This window comes from Rhinopithecus bieti, unplaced genomic scaffold (genome assembly GCF_001698545.2).
Source record: "Rhinopithecus bieti isolate Rb0 unplaced genomic scaffold, ASM169854v2 scaffold_70145, whole genome shotgun sequence".
NCBI lineage: Eukaryota > Metazoa > Chordata > Mammalia > Primates > Cercopithecidae > Rhinopithecus > Rhinopithecus bieti.
In genome coordinates, this window is record NW_016825998.1 from 21,162 (window position 1) to 31,900 (window position 10,739).

Below are 10,739 nucleotides of genomic sequence, written 5' to 3' on the forward strand. Positions count from 1 at the left end.
TTTTTTTTTTGTGAGACGGAGTCTCGCTCTGCCGCCCAGGCTGGAGTGCAGTGGCCGGATCTCAGCTCACTGCAAGCTCCGCCTCCCGGGTTCCCGCCATTCTCCTGCCTCAGCCTCCCGAGTAGCTGGGACTACAGGCGCCCGCCAGGTCGCCCGGCTAGTTTTTTTTTGTATTTTTAGTAGAGACGGGGTTTCACCATGTTAGCCAGGATGGTCTCGATCTCCTGACCTCGTGATCCGCCCGTCTCGGCCTCCCAAAGTGCTGGGATTACAGGCTTGAGCCACCGCGCCTGGCCAACAAAAAATATTTTTAAAAAATTAGCAGGGTGTGGTAGTGTGCACCTGTGGTCCCAGAACTTTTGGGAGGCTGAGGTGGGAGGATTGCTTGAACCCAGGAGTTACCCAGCCTGGGCAACATAGCAAGACCCTGTCTTAAAAAAAATAAAATAAATAATTAGCTGCGTGTGGTGGCATGCACCTGTGGTCCCAGCTACTTTGGAGGCTGAGGCAGAACTGCTTGAGCCCAGGAGGTCAAGGATGCAGCGAGCTATGATCCTGCCATTGCACTCCAGCCTGGGTGACAGAGCGAGTCTCCAAATACAAAATTTTTAGGCCAGGGACTGTGGCTCATACCTGTAACCCCAACACTTTGGGAGGCCGAGGCGGGCGGATCACCTGAGGTCAGGAGTTCAAGACCAGCTTGGGCAACATGGCGAAACCCCATCTCTACTAAAAATACAAACATTGGCCGGGCATGGTAGTGCACACCTGTAATCCCAGCTACTTGAGAGGTTGAGGCAGGCGAATCGCTTGAACCTCGAAGGCGGAGGTTGCAGTGAGCCGAGATCACACCACTGCACTCCAGCCTGGGCGACACAGCGAGACTCTGCCTGAGAAGAAAAATAATAAATAAATAAATATTTTTAAAAGGGGTGTGATGAACAAATTATTGAACCTGAAAACAAAAATAGTGTGAGTTGTGAGTATAAGCACATTTTCACGTTCCAGAAGTTATCAACTGGCAACTTATGTGCCAGGCTTTCTTTGCATGCTGTTACCTCTTCTGACCACCAGGGCAACAGCCACCAGCCCAGCGAGGAGGAAGACGGCGCCAGCCAGGCTCAGGGAGAGCACCAAGATCCAAGTGGGCACTGGAGGAAAATCAGAAAAGAGAGTGGGCAGGTCAGTGTCATCTCTCCAGGTGACCTTTGAGTAGCCAGCCCTTACCCCATAACCCCCAACCAAAGAACATGAATGCAGATGGACTCAAGAGACTTAGCAAACTTTGTGTCTGGCCAATTAGCATATCCCTCACTCCTGGCTATCATGATTGGTTCAGGATGAGCACGTAACCCAAGTGGAGCCAATGAAAGCTAAGTCTGGGACTTTGGAGGTACCATTGGGAAAAGAGTTTTACTTCTCTGCCTAGCATTGCATAGAATAGATCTCTTAGGCCAAGCACGGTGATTCATGCCTGTAATCCCAACACTTTGGGAGTCTAAGGCAGGTGGATTACTTGAGGCCAGGAGCTCAAGACCAGTCTAGCCACAGGGAAATTCTGTCTATATTAAAAATATAAATAATTGGCCGGGTGTGGTGGCTCACACCTGCAATCCCTGCACTTTGGGAGGCCAAGGCGGGTGGATCCCAAGGTCAGGAGATTGAGACCATTCTGGCTAACACTGAAACCCCATCTCTAATAAAAATACAAAAAATTAGCCAGGCGTGCTGGCACGTGCCTGTAGTCCCACTTACTCAGGAGGCTGAGGCAGGAGAATTGCTTGAGCTCGGGAGGCAGAGGTTGCAGTGAGATGAGATCGTGACACTGAACTCCAGCCTGGGTGACAGAGCAAGACTCCGTCTCAAAAACAAACAAAACAAAACAAAAACAACAAAACCCCACAAATAATTAGCCAGGTGTGGTTCACGCCTGTAATTCCAGTTACTTGGGAGGCTGAGGCACAAGAATAGCTTGAACCCAGGAGGTGGAGGTTGCAATGAGCTGAGATCATGCCACTGCACTCCAGCCTGGGTGACAGAGAGAGACCCTGCCCTGTCTGAAGAAACAAACAAACAAAGAGATGGCTGGGCACAGTGGCTCATGCCTGTAATCCCAGCACTTTGGGAGGCTGAGGAGGGTGGATCACCTGAGGTCAGGAGTTCGAGATCAACCTGGCCAACATAGTGAAACCTCGTCTCTACTAAAAATACAAAAATTAGCCGGGCGTGGTGGCAAGTGCCTGTGTTGAACCTAAAAGGCGGAGGCTGCAGTGAGTCGAGATTGCACCACTGCCTTCCAGTCCGAGTGACAGAGCCAAATCTGTCTCAAAAAAAAAAAAAAAAGAGAGAATATATATCTGAAGCTTCCAGGCACAATCTTGCCACCGTGAGGGGGGGAAACAACCTGAGAATAAGAGAGAAGAGGAGCTGAGAAGGCAGATGCTTTCTGTCATTTTTTTCAGCACCTGGATCCAGCCACATCTGAAGTCAGCCATGTAAACTGACTTCAGCTCAGTGAACCAACAAATCCCCTCTTGTTGGTAGAGCCAGTGCGAGTCAGGTTTTTATTACTTGCAGTCTGGGTGCCAGTGGCCCGACGACATCCACTCCCAGCTCAACGGTAGACCCTGAGATCCACCCAGAAGCTAGTCACACAGGCATGGGAATGGCAGTTCCAGAGTCACCTTCTCAGCACAGGACTTGGCTTCCCCTTCCTGGAGAAAGAGGAGATGCCCCAACCCCAAGGGAGGTGAGGAGCTAAGCCAGGAGGGGGAAGAAGACAGATGCTTGGTGTTCTCACAATGTGAGCCTTGTTCATTGATTCACCTGGGGCAGAAAGGGTGTTGTCAGCTCCCTACTCCAAGACCACAAGGCCAAGGTGAGAGAAGGAGGCCTTTGATAGAGGAGCCTGAGGCCGGGAAGGACAGAGAACTGCTCTGTCATAGCTGCGTGTTGGCCTCCGCTGGCAACAAGATTTTTTTCGCAGTGAAAAAGTTATTTTTAAAAGTTTTTTGGGGCAGGTGTGGTGGGGCTCATGCCTGTAATCCCAGCACTTTGGGAGGCTGACATGGGCAGATCACTTGAGGTCAGGAGTTCAAGACCACCCTGGCCAACATGGTGAAACCCCATCTCTACTAAAAAATACAAAAATTAGCAGGGTGGTTGGCACCTGTAGTTCCAGCTACTCGGGAGGCTGAGGCAGGAGAATCACTTGAGCCTGGGAGGCAGAGGTTGCAATGAGCCGAGATCGGGCCACTGCACTTCAGCCTGGGCGACAGAGTGAGACTCTGTGTCAAACACTAAAAAAAAAAAAAATGTTTTTACAGACAGGGTCTCCCTCTGTCACCCAGGCTAGAGTGCAGTGGTGCGATCACGGCTCACAATATCCTCTACCTCCCCGGCTTAAGTGATCTACCTGCCTCATCCTACTGGCACATGCCATCAGGCCCTGCTAATTAAAAAAAAAAAAATTAGCCGGACACGGTAGCTCACGCCTGTAATCTCAGCACCTTGGGAGGCCAAGGTGGGCGGATCACCTGAGGTCAGGAGTTTGAGAAGAGCCTGGCCAACATGGTGAAACCCCATCTCTACTAAAATACAAAAATTAGCTGGGCATGGTGGCACACGCCTGTAATCCCAGCTACTAGGAAGGCTGAGGCAGAATTGCTTGAATCTCGGAGGTAGAGGCTGCAGTGAGCCGGGATCACACCACTGCACTCCAGCCTGGGCGACAGAGTGAGACTCCGTCTCCAAAAAAATAAAAATAAAAAAATTGGCCGGAGCCAGGTGTGCGGTGGCTCATGTAATTCCAGTATTTTAGGAGGCTGAGTGGCAGGATCACTTGAGCCCAGGAGTTTGAGACCAACCTGGGCAACATAGTGAGTCCTTGTCTTTACAAAAAAAGAAATATTAGCCAAGCGTGGTGGTGCAAGGCTATAGTCCAGCTACTAGGGAGGCTGAGAAGGGAGGATTGACTGAGCCCAGGAAGTGGAGGCTTCAGTGAGCTGTAATTGCACCACTGCACTCTAGCCTGGTCAACAAAGCAAGACCTCTATCTAAAAAAAAATAAAATTATTATTATTTTTTTGTAAAGACAGGGTCTCACTATGTTGCCCAGGCTGATCTTGAACTCCTTGGCTCAAAGAATCCTCCCACCTCAGCCTCCCAAAGTCCTGGGCTTACAGGCGTGGGTCACTGCACCCGGCCAGGAAAGTTCTGACTGATGGTAACACAGAAGGCCACCGAGGGCTCCTCCCTCCTGCTTCTTGACCCATAACCCATGCCCAGCCTCCTCACTCAGAGATCAGAAAAGGACATCAGCCCTGCGGGGGTTCCCGTCTGACTCGGGTGAAAAGCTAAAATCCTTGCTGTGGTCTACCAGGCCCCCCACGAGCCTCCTGGTGAACTCCCTGCCCCACCTCTCCGTATTTTCTTCCTTATTCACCATCCTTCAGCCATACTGGGCTCCTCAGACACACCAGGGAAGCTTCAGCCTCGTGGTCTTTGCACAGCCTGTATCCTCTGCCTGCAATACGTGCCCCGGATATCCACGTGGTTGGCTCCTCCTCATCATTCAGCTCTTTGCTCAAATGCCATCTCCTCAGAGAGGGCTTCCCTGATTGCAATACTCTACTTCAGAGTCCAGAGAACTGACCATTAGAACATTGGGCCAGTCGCCCTACTCTACTTCAAATAATGACATCCTCACCCAAGTGGATTTTATCTGGTGCCCTGCTGGCAGGTTGAATATGTTGGATTTCATGTTTATCATCTGTCCTCATCTGCCTGGAATGTCAGCTGTAGAAGGGCAAGCCCAAGGACAGTTCCTGGTGCATAATAAGTGTTCAGAAGCCTTATGTGGCTCATGCTGGGCATAGTGACTCACATCTGTGATCCCAGCTACTCTGGAGGCTGAGGTGGGAGGATCACTTGAGGTTAAGAGTTCAAGACTAGCCTGGTCAACATCTTTTTTTTTTTTTTTTGAGACAGAATCTTGCTCTGTTGCCCATGCTGGAGTGCAATGGCACTGTCTTGGCTCACTGTAACCTATGCCTCCCAGGTTCAAATGATCCTCCTGCCTCAGCATCCCAAGCCACTGGAATTATACACGCACACCACCATGTCCAGCTAATTTTTGTATTTTTAGTAGAGATAGGGTTTCACCACATTGGTCAGGCTGGTCTTAAGCTCTGACCTCAGGTGATCCACCTACCTCAGCATCCCAAAGTATTGGGATTACAAGCATGAGCCACCATGTCCAGATTAGAGGGGAAAAAGATGGATGAGATGGTTAGGTGGTTTTCACCATTTTTTCCTCTTTTTAATTTTTATTTTTTGAGACAGAGTCTTGCTCTGTTGCCCAGGCTAGTGCAGCGGAGCGATCTCGGCTCACTGGAGACTCTGCCTCCCAGGTTCAAGCGATTCTCCTGCCTCAGCCTCCTGAGTAGCTGGGACTACAGTCAGGAGCCACCATGCCCAGTTAATTTTTGTATTTTTAGTAGAGACAGGGTTTCACCATGTTGGCCAGGATGGTCTCGATCTCTTGACCTCGTGATCTGCCCGCCTCAGCCTCCCAAAGTGCTGGGATTTCAGGTGTGAGCCACCATGCCCAGCCTTTTGTCTCTCCTTCTAAGAGAACTCCTGGGAATGAGACAGGGTGACAGCAGTGGGATGTTTGGAAACCCACGCCCAAGACATGTCCAGCCCTGGTGAACATTTTGAGACCCTCATCTCTAAAATAATTTTTTTAAATTAGCTGGGCATGGTGGTGCACACCTGTAGTCCCAGCTACTTAGGAGGCTGAGGTGGGAGGATCACTTGAGGACAGGAATTTGAGGATGAAGTGAGGTATGACTGTGCCATTGCCCTCTAGTCTGGACAACCTTGTCTCATTAAAAAAAAAAAAAAGGCCGGGCGCAGTGGCTCAAGCCTGTAATCCCAGCACTCTGGGAGGCCGAGACGGGCAGATCACGAGGTCAGGAGATCGAGATCGTCCTGGCTAACACGGCGAAACCCTGTTTCCACTAAAAAATACAAAAAACTAGCCAGGTGAGGTGGCGGGCACCTGTAAGTCCCAGCTACTCGGGAGGCTGAGGCAAGAGAATGGCTTGAACCCGGGAGGCGGAGCTTGCAGTGAGCTGAGATCCGGCCACTGCACTCCAGCCTGGGTGACAGAGCGAGACTCCGTCTCAAAAAAAAAAAAAAAAAAAAAAAGCCAGGTGCAGTGGCTCACGCCTGTAATTCCAGTACTTTGGGAGGCCAAGGCGGGAAGATCATGAGGTCAGGAGTTCAAGACTGGCCTGGCCAACATGGTGAAACCCTGTCTTTACTAAAAATACAAAAATTAGCTGGGCATGGTGGCACACACCTGTAATCCCAGCTACTTAGGAGGCTGAGGCAGGAGTCTTGCTTGAACCAGGAGGCGGAGGCTGCAGTGAGCCGAGATCACGCCATTGCACTCTAGCCTGGGCAACAAGAGCAAAACTCCATCTCGGGAAGAAAAAAAAAAAGTATGTGGCCAAGAGGGGAAGTAATGTAGGTCATGGAGGTGTAATTCATGGTTTTTGGAAGGCAATGGCATCCCAGACTAGCTACCTGTTACATGTGTACAAGGTGTACCTCCTGTGCCTCAGTTTCCTTATCTGCAAAATGGGAAGAATCACAGCAACAATTTTGGTACCGTGAGGGAGATGGGTTGCCTGACAGTAAGACAGAGAACAATGTGGAGCGGAGATGGGGCAAATGGTTCCTGACAGCTTTCAGCACCTGGATCTAGCCATTTCTGAAGTTGATCCTGTGAGCTGTCTTCAGCTCAGTGAACCAACAANAAAAGCCAGGTGCAGTGGCTCACGCCTGTAATTCCAGTACTTTGGGAGGCCAAGGCGGGAAGATCATGAGGTCAGGAGTTCAAGACTGGCCTGGCCAACATGGTGAAACCCTGTCTTTACTAAAATACAAAATTAGCTGGGCATGGTGGCACACACCTGTAATCCCAGCTACTTAGGAGGCTGAGGCAGGAGTCTTGCTTGAACCAGGAGGCGGAGGCTGCAGTGAGCCGAGATCACGCCATTGCACTCTAGCCTGGGCAACAAGAGCAAAACTCCATCTCGGGAAGAAAAAAAAAAAGTATGTGGCCAAGAGGGGAAGTAATGTAGGTCATGGAGGTGTAATTCATGGTTTTGGAAGGCAATGGCATCCCAGACTAGCTACCTGTTACATGTGTACAAGGTGTACCTCCTGTGCCTCAGTTTCCTTATCTGCAAAATGGGAAGAATCACAGCAACAATTTTGGTACCGTGAGGGAGATGGGTTGCCTGACAGTAAGACAGAGAACAATGTGGAGCGGAGATGGGGCAAATGGTTCCTGACAGCTTTCAGCACCTGGATCTAGCCATTTCTGAAGTTGATCCTGTGAGCTGTCTTCAGCTCAGTGAACCAACAAATCCCCTTTTGGGCTGGCTGACAAGGTGGAAAAAGGAAAGGCGAGTAAGTCCTGGCAGGGTGGAAGCCTGGCTTTTTCTGGGAAGGTCTCTGAGCCAACAGTACATACAAGGGGTCCGTGTGGGAAAATGAAGCCCCTGGCAGTGAGATCCCATAGAAGGGCCTTACCTGGAAAGGAGACGTTCACAGGCTCGCTGAGGTCTGACAGCTGGGGTTGGCTGAGCTCGCCTAACACTCCATACTGGCAGTGGAAGGGTTCCCCTGGAGCCTCGCTGCTGCCGCCGCTCAGGTTAAATGTCACCTCGCGCTGGTCCTCGCGGGCCTGCAGGATCTGGACCACCTGCCCCCCTCGATACAGTGTGAAATTCGACCCCGGGAAGTTCCCAGGGGCCATGCATGCGATGTAGATGGGGTCCTTTTGGTTGCTTGGGTGCGGGGGCACCAGCCGGATGGACGGTCGTGGGATCGCCAAGGAGCCTGCAATGCAGACGGTAAGGTGGGTGGGTGCCTGGTGAGAGTGGAGGCTGACCTGGCTTTGTGGCCTCCGGCAAGTAGATCACCCTCCCTTGGCCTTGTGTTTTCTGTGAGTCGGGAGGCTAGTGACCCTGCCCCACACTGCCTGGCACATGGTGCCGACGGCTCCCTGTTGTTGAATTAATTTTCATTTTTCTTTTTTCTTTATTTGAGACGGAGTCTCGCTCAGTCACCCAGGCTGGAGTGCAGTGGCGCGATCTCGGCTCACTGCAAGCTCCGCCTCCCGGGTTCACGCCATTCTCCTGCCTCAGTCTCCCGAGTAGCTGGGACTACAGGCACCCGCCACCATGTCTGGCTAATTTTTTGTATTTTTAGTAGAGACGGGGTTTCACCGTGTTAGCCAGGATGGTCTCGATCTCCTGACCTTGTGATCCGCCCGCCTCGGGCTCTCAAAGTGCTGGGATTACAGGCGTGAGCCACTGCATTTTTCATTTTTTTTTCTTTGAGTCGGAGTCTCACTCTGCCACCAGGATGGAATGCACTAGCGTGATCCTGGCTCACTGCAGCCTCCACCTCCCGAGTTCAAGTGATCCTCCAGCCTCCCAAGTAGCTATGATTACAGGCATGTGGCACTATGTCTGGCCAATTTTTATATTTTTAGTAGAGATAGGGTTTCAATATATTGGCTAGGCTGGTCTCGAACTCCTGACCTCATGGGATCCGCCCACCTTGGCCTCCCAAAGTGCTGGGATTACAGGCGTGAGCTACCGTGCCTGACCATCAATTTTCAGTAATAGCATTGGTTATTACACAGCAACACAACTATACCCTTATTACTTTATTTTTATTTAATTTATTTACTATTTATTTATTTAGAGACAAAATCGTGCTTTGTTGCCCAGGCTGGAGTACAGTGGCCTCAGCCTCCTGAGTACCTGGGACAATGTGCCACCACGCCCGGCTAATTTTTATAATTTTAGTAGAGACGGGGTTTCACCATGTTGGCCAGGCTGGTGAACCTGGCTAGCTAATTTCGCTTATTTTGTGTAGAGATGGGATCTCACTATGTTGCCCAGATCCTCACCTCAAGCGATCCTCCCACCTTGGCCTCCCATGAGCTGAGTCCTGAGTGGTGAGGAAGGACCCATTTGGAGAGCTGGGGAAGGGCATTCCAGCAGAGGGAACAGCATAGGCAAAGGTCCAGGGGATGGAAGGGGCATGGGGGTGTTTAAGGAGGAGCAAACACTGGATGCAGTGGCTCATGACTGTAATCCCAGCACTTTGGGAGGCCAAGGGGGGAGGATTGCTTGAGCCCAGGAATTTGTGACTAGCCTGGGGAATACAGTGAGATCCTGTCTCTATCTAAAAATAAAAATTAAAATTAAAAAAGGAGCAGCAAGGAGGCCATCATGGCAGGAGGGAGGGGGTGAGTGAGGGGGGTGGCAGGAGCGGGAGGGGATGAGTGATGGGGAGGGCAGGAGAAAGAAGGGCAGAGGACTTTTATCTTCTTTTCCAGGCTGGGGTGAGGAATATGGATTTTGGAGCACAGCTTCCTGCAGGATGAAGTTTCCTGGGGACCCATTGCTCTCCTGTCCACAGGCTTCTGAACAGAGTGTCTGGCCAGGCTGAGGTCTACACAAACCTCCCTCATCCAGCCTTCAACCCCCACCCACCCTGCCACACTGATATCCCCCTAGGTAGACCCTCCTCCTGCCCCAGCACTCAAGGAGCCTTCGGAGACCAAGCGGGGCTGAGTCATGGGGTGTGGGCACAGTTGACTCCAGAGGGGTGATATTTCTGATATTCGTAAACTTGGGGGTGATGAGGAGCGTAACAAGAAAAAAGCAACACTGCTGGAGAGTTTCCAAGGCTCACGGGCAAACCCATCTGCCCAGGGCTCAGCCTCCTCGATGCCCTGGGAACGGCAGCCTCTGCACTGGCTTCTGCCCCCAGAGCGGCAAGGTGGACAGGGGATGGGGGGAAAGGCGTGGGGGATCTGAAAGGGGGGCTTCAGACTCACCAGCTGCAAGAAGCAAGATGGTCCAGGGCATCTCTCCCCCGCGTTTGGCTGGGAAATCCGGCTGAGGCCAGAGGGGCGCAAGGCTCCCGGCCAACTCCTCCTGTGAGGCCAGATCGGGGAAAGGAGAACCAGGGCTGATTCTCGAGCTGAGAGTTTCCTCACTGGCAGGAAGTTGCACACACAGGCTTGAGCACTGAAAGGGACTCTCTCCTCTCCCCACCCCTTCCCCAAACATACATCAGACCCGGGCACCTCTCTGGCCGCTGATCTGCAGATTAGAGGGGAAAAAAATGGATGAGATGGGTAGGTGGTTTTCACCATTTTTTCCTCTTTTTTTATTTTTATTTTTGAGACAGAGTCTTGCTCTGTTGCCCAGGCTGGAGTGCAGTGGAGCGATCTCAGCTCAGCGCAGACTCTGCCTTCCAGGTTCAAGCGATTCTCCTGTCTCAGCCTCCTGAGTAGCTGAGACTATGGGCAGGAGCCACCATGCCCAGCTAATTTTTGTATTTTTAGTAGAGACAGGGTTTCACCATGTTGGCCAGGATGGTCTCGATCTCTTGACCTCGTGATCTGCCTGCCTCAGCCTCCCAAAGCACTGGGATTTCAGGAGTGAGCCACCGTGCCCAGCCTTCTGTCTCTCCTTCTAAGAGAACTCCTGGGAATGAGACAGGGTGACAGCAGTGGGATGTTTGGAAACCCACACACAAGACACAAACCATAGCCTAACCAGTGCCAACATTTAAACAAATAGGGACAGGAGTGGGAGGACATGGTGGTTAGGGCTTGGCCTCTGTGACCTCAGGCA

At 51.4% G+C, this 10,739-nt stretch overlaps 1 protein-coding gene across 2 annotated transcripts in view; it reads right to left on the reverse strand.

Moving 5' to 3' along the window:
- The window catches only part of CUNH19orf38 (chromosome unknown C19orf38 homolog), a 29,644-nt gene extending 19,430 nt beyond the window's left edge, over window positions 1-10,214 (reverse strand). The window contains exons 1-3 of one of the 2 annotated variants that reach the window (XM_017863255.1): window positions 9,935-10,214; window positions 7,609-7,917; window positions 1,059-1,151 (exon numbers count right to left, since the gene is read on the reverse strand). In XM_017863255.1, coding sequence (XP_017718744.1) covers window positions 1,059-1,151; window positions 7,609-7,917; window positions 9,935-10,169 — 637 coding nt within the window. In that variant the 5' untranslated portion in view covers window positions 10,170-10,214. The remainder of the gene's footprint in view (window positions 1-1,058; window positions 1,152-7,608; window positions 7,918-9,934) is intronic. The other variant, XM_017863256.1, reaches the window with a different exon arrangement.
- Between the last annotated feature and the right edge of the window lie 525 nt (window positions 10,215-10,739).